Source organism: Tasmannia lanceolata, unplaced genomic scaffold, assembly GCF_043159265.1.
Source record: "Tasmannia lanceolata isolate RefF3 unplaced genomic scaffold, GAP_Taslan_0.1 ptg000008l, whole genome shotgun sequence".
NCBI lineage: Eukaryota > Viridiplantae > Streptophyta > Magnoliopsida > Canellales > Winteraceae > Tasmannia > Tasmannia lanceolata.
The window spans coordinates 60044719-60059380 of record NW_027518685.1 but is presented as its reverse complement, the minus strand read 5'-3'; the positions used below and the strand labels follow the sequence as shown (position 1 = coordinate 60059380).

At 41.5% G+C, this 14662-nt stretch overlaps 1 protein-coding gene across 3 annotated transcripts in view; it reads left to right on the top strand.

Moving 5' to 3' along the window:
• LOC143885402 (Protein kinase superfamily protein) overlaps positions 1-14662 on the top strand; it is a 57166-nt gene that overhangs the window by 30984 nt on the left and 11520 nt on the right. For 2 of the 3 annotated variants that reach the window (XM_077389560.1, XM_077389558.1), the window contains one exon: positions 13280-13356. In XM_077389560.1, the coding sequence (XP_077245675.1) occupies positions 13280-13356 (77 nt within the window). Of the gene's footprint in view, positions 1-13279; positions 13357-13461; positions 13523-14662 lie in introns of all 3 variants that reach the window. The other variant, XM_077389559.1, reaches the window with a different exon arrangement.

Sequence of the window (14662 nt, the reverse complement as noted above, 5' to 3'; positions counted from 1 at the left end):
AAAGTCAACTCTCCAGTTCTAGTACAAAATTCAAAGAAAAATGGTCGGGTCAAAATTTTAACTTTCTTAACTTCCAAACGGTGGGGTATTTTTCGAAATTTAAAAATTCATAAAATCTATTTTGTCTAAACATTACTAAATCCCAAAAGTCCGATAAAAAAAATCTCATAATTTCGTCTCTAAAAATTATTCATCTTGTCCGGCACTGGTCAACACACTGATGACAGACTTTTTTTTTCTAATGAATGATGTATTAATCACTTAATATATTTTTTGTGTGAACGAAAAGTTTCTACCGAAATGCACCGAAATGACCGAAATCCCACTGAAATTTCGTTTCGGTGGCCAAAACGAAATGGCGACCGAAACGGAATTTACAACTAAGACCGCAGTACATGAGGAGAAAATCAGTGGGGACTGCCGCATGATCATTGGGGAAAAGGAGAGATCATTTAAAGTTTCACACACGCATTGCATCTTACAATTATTTGTTTTAGTTATAAGTTGATAATAAGACTGCTACAGTTCATGTTTTATTATTGTTTCATTGTTGTAGAAAATATTATGGTGAAATGCATGTCGCTTAATTTCATTATTCAGAGAGTTTCCTTTACTTGCTTCTAACCCTCATATCCTACAGTAATCGTAGGTGAAGAGGAGAGAGCTTTTGCTAATGAAGACATTTGATGAGACCAAATCGGGCATTTGGGGTGCTAGAGTCGTAGAGTGCGGATTGACATCATGGTCACTTCCGTAGTTTTGGTTTAGTTGGATTTAGGATTTATTATTTTGGTTATTCAGCCTTTGGGTTTAATTATGTTAGTGGGTCTCAAATTTGGAGACATTTTTTTTATTATTGTTAGTTGTTCACGAGAATAATGATGATGGGAAGGTTTTAATTTATTTAGTTTTAATTAATCGCTTCCGCTATTTGTTATCTGTTAAAAAAAAAAACAAAAATCCTTGGTTTTGGTAGCGACCTCAGGCAATGGAAGCCGGGTCGTTACAAAATTTCCAGGGAAAGGATTTACCAAGGTTGCCAGAGCGGGAATTGAAACGGGAATTGAAGGCTCCCGGAATGGTCAGAAGCGGGAATCGTGAAGTCGCCGGAGAATCACCAGAGAGTCGCTAGAGAGTCGCCGGAGATTCTCCGAGAATCGTTGGGGAGTTGGGAATCGCCAATGAATCTCTGATAAATCGCTCGGAAATCGCGTTTCACATAACATTAAATCGCGGTTCCCAAAAGTGGGAATCACATTTCTGGGGAATCATAAACCACGATTCCCAAAATTGGGAATCGGGTTTCTGGCGAATTGAACCGGGATTCTCAGTTTTTGGGGATTCGAGAAGATTCTCGTTTCGGATTCGCAAACCGGGGAATCGCAGTTCCCCACTCCCAGGGAAGAATTCTGCTTCCCTGGGATTTGCTACCTTCATCCACCCAATAACATTAAGCGAGTCGCCCTCCATTATTACCTTGGATAAATCATGAGACTCAAGAGACCTAATGCCCTGGAGTGCCGCTCTAACTTCTTCCTCATTAGAATTGGTAGATCCGATTGGACCAGAGAATGCCCAAATCGTAGCCCCCTCCTCATCTCTAAGAAGGCCACCAATTGCGAACCAGGGAATCGCAGTTCCCCACTCCTAGGGAAGAATCCTGCTTCCCTGGGATTTACTACGCTTCAGCCACCCAATAACATTAAGCAAGTCGCCCTCCATTATTACCTTGGATAAATCATGAGACTCAAGAGACCTAATGCCCTGGAGTGCTGCTCTATCTTCTTCCTCATTAGAATTGGTGGATCCAATTGGACCAGAGAATGCCCAAACCGTAGCCCCCTCCTCATCTCTAAGAAGGCCACCAATCCCTGAGGGCCCCCGGGTTGCCAATGCTAGAACCGTCAAAGTTGAGTTTGAAGAAGCCATGAGGGGGTGGACACCATTCGGGACCACCTTGCTCTATGCGGTCAGTACCAAAACAAATCTCCCTCCAACCATACCAAAGATCAAACGCCGAGATGAAGATAAATTTGGGAAGGGATCTTGCCCAGTTAATAGTCAAAGCAATAGCTGATATGAAAATATGATGAGGGCTTTTGCTCACTGATGGGGACCATCATAGAGCCATATTTTAATTTTTAAGTGTGTTTTAGGTGTCTTTTAAGTCCTTTATGTTATAGTAGGGGTATTAGAGTCTTTTTACATCAAAATAACTTAAGTTCTTTGAGTTATGTATGTTTTAAATAGGCGCCACATGTGTATTACAGGATTTTTAAGTAAGAAGCAAGCAAGAGGGTATTTTGGTCCAAAAATGTTAGGTTTTCTTTTAGGAACTTTCTAGTTCTCTTCTTTCTTCTTATATATTGTAAGCCTTAGGGCACTTTTGAAAAGAATGCTATGTTATGTTGTGATGAATGAAAATGATTTGAAAGTTTCTTCTCTTTTGTGGATGTGATGTCTACTCCTTGCAAAGGTGCGAAGCCTTGATCTTCCCCATGTGCGATGCCTAGGAACCCCTTGGTGTGATGCCTTGGTTTTTAGTTGGTGAGATTCCGACCCTTATATCTTTCTCTCGTTTATGTTCCCCTCCCCCACACCATCCCCCCCCCCCCCCCCCCCCCCCCCCCCCCCGCTTCCTAAATCAGCCATTGCTTAATCAATTTCTATAGATCAGCTCCAATCGGACCATCCAACGGTCTGGTCAAGGCCAAACTTTAGGTTTGTTACTTCTTATAGGTTGTTCTCACATATCCAAAACCCGGAATAATCCAACGTTTGGATTTGATCCTGAAATTAAATCTGGACCGTCGATTTACACAAATTACAGATTCTGTATTTTTACCCAGATTTATGATCAGACGGTCGGATCAGATGGTCCCATAATATCCCCTACCACATATCCAAGAATCAAGTCAATCAAATGGTCGGATTGTTCCGTACGACCTTTTTCCGATCTGCTGTTAGACTTTTTGCTGAAATTTAGATCCCCCTATTGCAATTATTCCTTCATCCTCCTCCCACAAATCCGTCCTGCGTCAATTTTGGTGTCAAAGCCAAGTATCATTTCAACGTTCGATTGTCCTGCGTCACTCACACCTCTGAAGACTCTAGCATTTCTTTACTTCCATAAAGACAATATAGTTGCCAACAAAGATAAATTCCATAGGATTTTGTCTCTCTTCCTGCAAGGTGATAAAGCCTAAGAACTAATGAGGTACGCCAGCTGAGCAGGGAAGACCCAACTAATAGCATCCTCATTATGTTCTTTGCATTGAGGATGGAGAGACAGTGGATTGGCTTACCAGCCATGGTTTCCTCATACACAGATAGTTGCTTGTTCTGATCAACCTCAATGTCACGGATGATTGTGACTGATGATTTCCCCTTGAATGTTGCATATCTAACCTATATTTGTTATGGCAGAATTCTAATAATTTATCAACCTCAGAAAATATAGGTTTGTGTGCCATTACCAACATCTACCTAGTCTATGCTGATTTCATAATCTCCATATCCACAAGGTATAATGAACCCAATGCAACGAATCTTCTATGTTAAGAGAAATTTTGAGCGGACCCAATGAATACGCATTGACCACCTATATTGTTCTGTTCTCGACCCTGCAGCCATGGTTTTAAATTTCGTCCGAAATACCGAAATTTCGGTTGGGACCGACCTTTCCATTTTCCAATTCGATCCGATCGGGAAAATGCAATTTTTTATTTTTTTCCCTAAATTTTACCATTTTTTTCAAAATTTCGGCCAACATTTCAGAAAATAATGAAATAAATTTTTTTTTTTTCTAAATTTCAGTATTTCGGCTGAAATTTTAGTTTCCGCTAGGTCCGACGCATCTTCATCTTCCATTTCTACAATCTGGGAGGACTCAGCACCACAACTATCCCCAAGTCATCCACTTGCTTGCCCTTGTTAGATACTAAAACAATTCATGTCCATCGACAGTGCCCTACATATGACATTATGCCCCTCTCCTTGCCTTGCAGACTGTGTGCATCTAGCGATAACATCGATATCTTTGTTTCTACTTGGTGGGATTGGGTTGATGATGTGGCAGCCAAACATCTCTTATTGCTTGAAATTTTCACTTGCATATGGAATGATCTATCTTCTATTCGGATTGAATGGCAAGGGGCATGGATAATCTGAGGAGATTTCAATATGATTCGATTCCCATCGGAAAGGAACACTTCCACCAGAATAACTACAAGTATGAGAAAATTGTCAAATTTTATTCAAGAAATGGAATTGATCGATTTGCCTTTAGAAGGAGAGCGATTCACCTGGTCAAACAATCAAGACCAGTTAATAATGAGCAGTCTAGATCGAATTCTTATATCTAGTGAGTGGGAAGATCGTTTTCCACTTATTAATCAGAGGGCTCTTCCTAAAATCCTATCTGATCACAACCCAATTATGTTGGAAATTTCGGATTTCTCTAGAGGCCCACGGCCTTTCAAATTCGATTTGGATCTCCTAGAAATTCCGGGATTTGATGAGAAGGTTAAACAATGGTGGGAGGAGTCTACGGCACAAGGCTGAAAGGGTTATGTCTTATGCAAGAAATTGAAGGCGATGAAATTGAAAATAAAAGAATGGCGAAAATTGGCAGATGAGAATAGTAAACGCAGCACGGAGGAAATCACGATAGCTCTGGAATTTTTGGAAGGTAAAGAAATGAAGGCCCCCTCTCGGTTGTTGAGAAATTGGAAAGGTTGAAACTTCTAGAAAGGTATGACGAAATTCTGCGAAGAGAAGAGATTAGGTGGAGACAAAAATCAAGAGTCACTTGGCTCAAAGAAGGTGACCTTAATACAAATTTTTTCCATTGGATGGCAAATACGAGACGACGGATAATACTATTTCATGTCTGAAGGAAGGAAATTCGTTAATAGAAGATATTGGATTGATCAAGCAAAGAATTATTGACTTCTACTCGACGTTATATACAAAATCGGTTGAATGGCATCTGGAGTTAGAGGGTTTACAATTTAAATCAAATAATCTTGGTCAGCGAATCTCACTGGATCGAGACTTTACTGAGGAAGAGGTTGAACGGGCTATTTTCTCCATGAGAAAAGACAAAGCACCGGGTCCGGATGGGTTTCCCATGGCCTTCTTCCAAAGATACTAAGGCATCATGAAGAAAATTATCATGGCTTTCATCTACGAATTTCAGGAAAGGGGAATAATCAGTGAAGCTGCCAAATCGACCTTTATTGCGCTAATTTTGAAAAAAGAGGGGGTGATTGGGATAAAAGATTCAGACCAATCATTTTAATTCACAGCGTTCCAAAGATTGTGTCCAAGTTACTTGCTCGAAGAGTGAAAAATTGTATGGGGAACATCATTTCCCATTTTCAGGGAGCATTTGTTGACTCGAGACAGATTCTGGATGGAGTCCTAATAGCTAATGAGATTATTGACTCGGTCAATAGAAGTGGCAACTCTGGTCGGATATTTTAGATCGATATTGAAAAAGCTTATGATCATATCGATTAGGAAGTCGTTGATTTCATTCAGGATCGGATGGGTTTGGATCGAGATGGAGAAATGGACGAAATCGATAATATCTCATAACAGCTTCTCAATACTTATCAATGGCTCGACAGAAGGATATTTTAAGAGTTCAAGGGGTCTTCGGCAGGGTGACCCATTAGCTCCTTATCTCTTCATCTTGGTGGTGGAGGCACTTAGCCTAATGTTGATAAAGGCTAGTAATTCAGGACTAATCTAGGGATTACTTGCAGGACCTAAAGGTGACAAAATTACACATCTACAATTTGCTGATGACACTCTTGTCTTCTTGAAAAATAGCGCCCAGGCTATCCCTAATGTTATAAGAATATTCAAGTGGTTTGAGGCGTCTTTGGGCCTCAAGATCAATTTTGGTAAAATTATGCTCTTAGGCATCAATATGGATCAGTAGATGGTTCAGACTCTGGCTGGAACAGTTGGTTGCGTTGCTGGGGTTTTTTCGGTTTCTTACTTAGGGTTGCCATTGGGATTTGGTATCCCTTCGGCATCACAATGGGATCCGGTGGTAGAAAGAGTGGAGTGGAAGCTAGCTACCTGGAAGAAGAAATACATCTCCTTTGGGGGAAGAATCACATTAATAAAGCATCACTTGCCAACATGCCGGTATACTTTATGTCGCTCTTCAAAATTCCAGTGAAGATAGCTCTAAGAATTGAAAAACTCCAAAGGGATTTTCTTTGCGATGGTAACGGGCAGTTTAGAAAATTAAGGCACCTAATGAATTGGGAAAGGGTAACCAAATCAAAAAAGGATGGAGGCTTAGGAATTGGGAAGCTAAGATTGCGTAGCAAGTCCTTATTAGGAAAATGGCTTTGGTGATATGGAAATGAAAATATGGCTCTCTGGTACCGTGTGGTTGGCTCTAAATATGGGACGGAATGGGGGGATTGGAATATTAAGAAACCAACAATTGGGAAGGAGTTGGGTTCTTGGAAGTCCATTTCCTCTGTTAAGGATTAATTTGATCGGAAAATACATTATAAGGCGAGGAAGGGCACGGAGGTAAGATTCTGGTTGGACCTCTAGTGCGGTAAAACTTTTCTCTCCATTAAATAACCGAGGTTATTCTGGATTGCAGTAAGACCTGAGGCAACAGTGGCGGACTACCTGATTCGAGAGGGATAGATGGAAAAAGGATTCTGGGATATTTGATTACAAATAGATCTTAAAGATATGGAAATACAGGACCTCCAACATTTTCTTTCACAGTTACATTCGGTATATTGCTCTAAATATATAGATGACGAGCGAACATGGTCACCAGAACCGAATGGTGAGTTCACTGCCAGGTCTTTTTTTCGGTATTAAATGCAGGTCAGAAATCAGACAAGAGGCGTATTTGGAAATCACTTGCTCCTCTAAGAGTGGTAGCCTTCGGGAGGACATTGGTGCATAGAAAAATCAATACTTGCGATCGATTAAAAAAAAGACACTTCAGCCTTGCAAGTATATGCGTCCTTTGTCATCAAGATGAAGAGACATTGGACCACCCGATGCTGCACTGCTCCTTCTCTTACCAATTATGGCTGAGGGCAATTGGTGCCTTTGGACTTAACTAGGTCTGCCCGAGTTCTAAAAGTTTACTTATGATAAACGGAATGATCAAGGGAGATCGAAGCTCGCGGACACGATCTGTATTCACCTCGAGCTCGATCGAAGACACGAAGGATCCGATGATTGATCCAACGGTCCGAAAGGCTCCGAATCGAAGATCTAGACTACTGATCTTCGATCGAGGAATATACTACCAAGATTAAATCAAAACTACCTACCCTACCGACCCTTAGAGGGGTCGGGCATTATATTCTACCCCCCTTAAAAGAATTTCGTCCCCGAAATTCCGTTCTACTTACACCTAGCAAAGGAATGACCTAACAACCAACCATAGAAACTTGAAATTTCCAAATAGCCCAAATGATGATGATGATAAAGCTAAAACATACCTCAGACTCACAAAAAAAATTATCACTAACAAACTCGCCATCTACAAGCTCCCATGTTGTCTTTTTCTTGGTCGCGCTGGATACCTCTATTCCAACAACCTTGTGTCCGACATGAGTAAGAGGCATGAGGGACAGTGCTGGAGGACTCTTGATGTATGCTATCTTTGTGGAGACCCTAACCACAAACAGTATAACTGCCCCAAGGCGAACAAATCCCTGAATGGAAATAAAGCACCGCAACTGACCTATGCTCCACGATTGTCGGCTTCGGCAAAACCTTCCATTCCTCAACAGAATCAGGGGAAGGGAAACCAATATTGTCCTCTGAACCAAGAAAGGAATGCACAACAAGCACCGGAGAGGCGTTTCTTTGCACTCGTTAATGACAACGTTGAGGCATCAGATGCCGCGAATTTTGGATATGAAATGGTAGGATTCATAAAGGAGAGAGATATGTGGAGCTTAAGAAATTTAAAAATAATTTCGTTAGTGTCAGAAAGAATGATTAAACCTTTTGCGCCTAGGATCACTTTATAATGGGATTTTGAGGATAATCCGAAGGAGTTTGAAGATTTAAGTAGATTTGATAGGAAGTCGATTGTTAATCACAATTGGAGCTGGCAAAGTAGAGGGAAGGATTTTAATTTGTCACGCTATTGGATGGTTAATATCAATGTACCAAAAAGTGCGATCATATTAGAAAGATAAACTTTTTATGTTTGATTTCTACGTGATTATAAAGATTGTTGATGAAAATATATAAGTATGTTTATGAGATTTGATGATGATAAGAATGAAAATGCACCAAGATCTTATCAATGATAGAATTTTTGACTTCTGAAGATTTCCTCTACATATGATGGTTATTCTTAAAGATAGTATATTGCTATATCTAACGATTTTTTCATGAAATTATTGAAATTTCAGGATGGGTCGCACAAAGATTACCGCAAGAAAATCCATCAACATGACACACTTATGTGATAGGCAAGCAAATAATGAAAGGAGAGCTTGGCAAGGAATGTTTGCAACCAGAGATTTCTCTTCCGAAGAGACAGAGCTTGAGGAAGAGATGCCAATCCCAATTAATGCTAAATCCTTAAAAATGAAATATGAGGATAATTCTTTTAATCCAGAAGAACAACCAGAGGAGGATCCGGAAGAAGAACTAGAAGAGGATCCGGAAGAAGAACCAGAAGAAGAACCTGAGGAAGAAATTTCCGAACTTGAAAGAGAAGCGTCAATAGAAAGGATTGTCCATATAATTTCATCTGATTCTGAGAGTTCGTAGAGAAGGGAAGATCAGGTATCACTTCACCCGGATGAAGAAGTCACTAGTGCAATAAGAAAGAGGCCAGTGATCGAGGTTATTGAAGGAGAGTCAGTAGTCGATAACTATTCAAGCCCTGAAGGTATCTTTACAATTTTGATATTGTAGGTTAAAATTTCGGACCTATGATATTAATGCAGTTACAATTCATAAGCTCTCATTTGACTATGTCATGGGTAGGTAGAAAAAAAATTTTCAACTAGGAGTGAGGAATTTCGGGGACGAAATTCCTTTGAGGGGGATAGAATGTAAAGACCCGGCCCTAGCAAGGGCCTGTTTAGTTTAAAATTTGTTAATTTCATCTTGACCATAGACTTTCGGAACAAAAACCTAGTGTTTTTCTGTTTTTTCAGTATAACCAATTTTTGGGGCATCAAATCTTGTTCGTTCGACTTGATTTTGGTCCCGGTAGATGGGTATTTCGATTACCAATCCAACATACCCTATTTTTCGCGATTCAGACGTGTTTTGAGGAAGTTACGACCTTTTTTCTACTAGGGGTATGTTTTAGTACGTGAAATTGTCTTATAAGACAATGTTTTGGAGTGTTAATATAAAAAATAGGTGTTCCCTTTTAGTTAACTTAAGTATTAAGAAAAGAATAAAAAGATCTTCCCACCTTCCCATTATTGAAATCTCCTATAAATGGAAGCTTGCTTACTCATTCTTTATATAATTATAGGAAATCTAAAGTATAATGGAAGTCAACTTATGGCATGTCATCGGGTGTCCAAGCGAATACATCTGCGTTGCTTTTCAAGAAATGGATCAGTTCCTGTCGGAGTCCTTTCCAACAACGATCTGATTTGAACTGTCTTTTCCTCGGATCCTTCGTTAAGTGGTATTTTCACGAGGTCCTCCGCTGCTTCATTTACGGCAATTTGTGCTTTGTCTCGGAGATCAAGAAGTAATGTCTCGGAGGCCCTCTTGCCCTTGAAAGCGGTGGCATAGCATTCTCTGGATTGCTTCTGGTCCCCTCGGACTTCTCCTACTCCTTGAGGTGTTATGAACTTCATTTTCTGATGGTAAGCTGAGACTATTGCTAGGATTAGATTCTGACCCGGCCTTCCCAAGATGGCGTTGTAGGCCGACGTGGCCTTTACCACCAGGAAGTTGATCATGGCTGTGGCCTGATGGGGTGCAGTCCCCACGAGGACTGGGAGTTCTATGGAGCCCTCAACTTTTACTATTTCGCCAAAGAATCCATATAAGTCGGAATTTGTAGGTTTGAGGCTATCCTTTCCTATTAACATTTGCTTGAAGGAGTGGTAGTATAAGATGTCGGCTGAGCTCCCATTGTCTACCAAGATCTTTTTCACCTCCCAATTCGCAACCAGCGTTGTTATAACCATAGTGTTGTCATGCGGTAGGATCACCTTGTCTAGGTCTGCATCGGAAAAGAGATGACGGTTTCGCTCTTCTACTTTTTGTTGGAAACATGTACTGCATTGACATGTCGGGTGTAGGCTTTGCGGGCTGGTCATGATGTTCCCCCGGCAGTTGGTCCTCCGAGGATCGTGTTCATGACTCTGGTGGGTTGGAAAGACTACTCTTCTCTCTGGGGGCTCCTTTGTGAGGATGACCTGTTTTGATCTCTTGGAGTTGGAGATCTCCTGGGGCTGCCCCGATTCTCGGGACTGCGAGTTCGAGACCCTCTTCCCGGCTGCTCTTCCTTCCTCACATAGTTTTTGAGGTGCCCTCTCTTGATCAGGAGTTCAATCTCCTCCTTCAGGTGCCTGCAGCACTCGTCTGTGTCATGCCCGTGATCCTTGTGATACCGACAGTATTTTGATTTATCCCTCTTGTTCCCTTTGGATTGCATCTTCGCCGGCCATCTAAGGAAGTCTTCCTCTCGGATGGTTGCTAATATCTGGGCTCTGGAAGTATTGAGGGGGGTGTAGTCTTCTTCTCTTATGCGCAGGCTCTTTTCTCTTCTTGGCGGCTTGTCTTCTCGTCATGGCTTCTGTGAGGGTCCCCGCTCGACTCTTTCGTCCTCGTACACCTTTCTTTTTTCCAGGACCCTGGCATCGGTCCTTGGTCTTAGTGCTGCTATCGTTTCTTCGATGGAAATATATATTTCTGCCCTGGCGATGAGGTCGGCCAGAGACGAGGGAGTCTTGCGGGCAACTGAACACCTGAAGTCTTCAGAATTGGCGCCAGCGAGCAGTGCGTTCATGGCTGCTGAAGAGTCCAAGTTTGCTACTTGCAGGGCCTCCCTGTTGAACCGGCCTACAGATGCCGTTAATGATTCGTTATCTTCTTGCTTTAACACCATCAGAGAGGTGGCTGTCTTTCGGGGTCCCTTACTGCTTATGCATTGTTTTACAAGGTTGTCTGCCAGCTCTGCGAAGGAGTCGATGGAACTGGGCTTCAGGCAGGCATACCAATCCCTTGCTGCTCCCACCAGAGTTGTAGAGAAGCTCTACACAAGAAGCCTTCTGATGCCTTGTGCATTAGCATCATAGTTCGGAAAGTTTCGATGTAGTCAATTGGATCAAAGGTTCCATCATATTGCGGGACTGGGGGCATCTTGAACCCATGAGGTGTAGGGGCATTTAGAATTCTTTCCATGAAGGGAGGTTCGCTGGTGAATGGCTTCCGATCAAATGTTTCGCGCCCCCTGGCTAGCTCTTCAATGCAATGGTCAATCTCCTCAAGTTTTTGCTCAACGCGATCAGCTCTTTTCTTAATCTTCTTATTCCTTCTAGATGTGAAGTCTACTGTAGGACTCGAGGCAGAGTCCGATCTGCTACTGGTGCTCTTTCCACGAGGGTGATGCTCTGCCCGGCTTGGATGACCGCTTTGAGATCGGTGCGTGCGAGTGGTCCGGGATGGACTTGGAGGATGACGATGGCTGGCTGATGACGCCGGTATCCCCTCAGGATGAGGTCCATTCCTTCCTAATGATCTGTGATGTTGTTCGCGACCACTTGGTATGTGAAGCAGCTCAGAGTTAACTCTCCCCTGTTGGACGGGCAGAGTTTCTTGACGAGCATGAGGTTGAGGCGGGGGTGCTGGACCAGATTCCTGTATTGTTCTGCCGGGGTAGCCACTTGTTGGACTAGCGGATGGTATTGTTCGATGGTAGGTGTTGTTGCTTGTGTGCGAGGTTCTGGAAGAACCGAGGCTTGCCTTTCAATCTGAGGGGGAGGAATCACCACTTGAGATGCAAGACGCGGAATCTGGGGGTTGTTCCTCAACGTCGGGTGAATAGCTCGGTTTGATCCTGCTCGGCAGCCCTTCCCCTAACCACCATATTCTTAGATCTGTAATGGCTTCTCATCCGAGTCCCACGGATGGCGCCAATCTGTTGTGGTCTAAATTGGTGATCTGCTTAGGTGGCTTAGTAAGAGCTGAGGTACGCCTGCACATGGTAGCAAACGGTCAGACGACCAACCCGGAGTGGTTACTCTAGGAAGGTCCTCCGATGCTTAAGTCAGTAAATGCAACAGATCAGGAAAGTCTGCTATGAATAGTAAATTTCGGGATTCGGACCCTTACCTTTGAGCCTTTGGAGGCTATTTATAGTGGAAGCTTGGGCATCAGATTAACAGGTGTCAGCTTCTTGATTGGTTAAACTTTGCCCTTTCCCCTTTCCCCTTTCCCCTATGCCCTTGGACAAGTGTAGGATTATGGTTGCGCAAGGTTTACACTAAGACTTTCCTTTTTAGGCTATGATTACCTTGTTGCCCTTTGCTGGGTGATGATACTATGAGCTTGTTTTAACGCCACGTGTTGATCTATGCGTGGAGGCTCTTTTTGGCTCCCATCAGTATACTATACAAGTATGTGTTACATAGTTATATTTATATTGAATTTCATGTGAAAGATGTTTATGTATTATGCATATGAATTACATGTGAAATGTGGTAGTACCGAATTATCAGACATGCATGGCATCATATGTCACTGGGTGTTTGATGATTTTTTTTTTTTTTTGAATGGCGAGGTGTTCAATGTTGTTAAACCATTATGGGTGGTTATTTTACTTATGTGATGATTTTTGAGTCTTATTTGTGGTTATTATAGCACATCCTGAAGTTTCATCTTAAATTTCTAGCATTTGTATATGTATCCATATATTCCCGTAATTTTACAGAATTTCCACTGAAATTTCCATCCAAAACTGACATGTTTCCATTTCCTTCACGACCGAAATAAATACTAAAACCAAAACCTTAAACTTTGGTTGGGGTATCCGTCACTAAGCTTTTGTATAAGCATATGCATTCCCAATTTCTAATCTTGCCTTGCATTCAATATGGACACCTCTCAAGGTATGTTTTGGAACTTTCTCAAGTAAATGCATGTGTGCGTGCGATAATGGATGATGTCTATTATTTTTACATCTTACACTACAGTGACCAAAATTGAATTTACATGAAAATGAACCATTACTCGAAGCACAAAGATTCAGTATGTTACTGATTTTTTTTTTCTTCCATAGATGGACACAATGAGGCAGAATTTGGAATGTCATGGTGTGCTGGCTTTGGAGGTTCATTCTACACTTCCTATTTTGAGGTATCCCTAGTTACTCATTTTCCTTCCTCTAGAGAACTAAACAATGAAAATCAACAGATTTCATCAATAAGAAACTGAATCCACATTGGTGTTCTCATTAACCAGCATCAACAATTGAGTTTAGATCAATGTTTCAAAACTCTGACTTGTCGAGAAGTTGGCCAAGGTAATATGGAGTCGACTCGACTCAGGGAGTTTTTTAAATAGAGGTTTATATAGTTCAATCAAGCTGCATTTTCTCAGATTAGTTCTTACATTTCATGTTTATGCTTACATTTTCTTATGCAACAGGGAAATCCTAATTTGCTTAAGAGTGAAACTTCCAGGAAAGATCTAGATTGCTTAAGAGGGAAACTTTCAACATTGAACCTTCTTATGTTAGCAAAACGTTGCATTTTTTAATATACATAGTAGTTCTTTTTTCCTTGGATACATATAATTAAAGTTCTTTTCAGGAAAACCTTATGACGCTTTGAAAATTTTTAGAATTTTTTTGTCAAACAAAACTTCGAAGTGGATGGGTATCTCTCCCCCTCTAGATTTGTTTTCGCCTTCCCTTTTGCTCTTTCCCTTTATATTTCCACTTTCCTTTCACTTTGTTCTCCTTGGAATCCATTAAGATCAAGGGAAATTACGGTTTCTAAAGTTCTTACTAAAGTTTTGGTTGAAATGTAATTTGTTGAACTGAGATCTCTCGGCCCAATAGTGGAATATTAAATATGGTAGATATCGATTAGTTTTTATCCCCTTCTTGTCTCAGAAAAGGGGACTCTGCGGAGAGGGAATGTTTTTTCTGGAATAGATGATTTTCTGGGTTCTGAAGGAGCCGAATATGTGGATGAAGAGGAGTCTTTTACTGAGGCATCGGATCTTGGAGTTTCTCCTGTGCGGCTGGAGTTTGAAGACGATATATTGGAGGAGAATATTCAAGCTTCTCAATTACTTCTTAGTGTTGGAGAGAATGAGTGTAGGGATATTGTTGTATGTTTTCCCTCTCTTTGTCCATTGGTGATGGTATCTGATTACGATGTGGATAGATTCTGTGTAGTGGGTTCCATCAATGCCGAGACCGGTTATGATCATGTGGGTCCTGGAAATGATTCCATTGCCCATTGTTGTGAATTGATCTGTGGTGAGGAGCCTGTAATTCTGAACTACCTTAGCGATAGTGGTGGTGGAGAGGGAGGCTTTGGATCTGTACCTGAGTTTTTGGGGGTCTTGATAGCGAGCAAGTAGTGCTTCAAATTGTTCCATTCATGGTTGATGAGATGGTATCTCAGGACAGAGATTTGGTGGAAGCTATGGA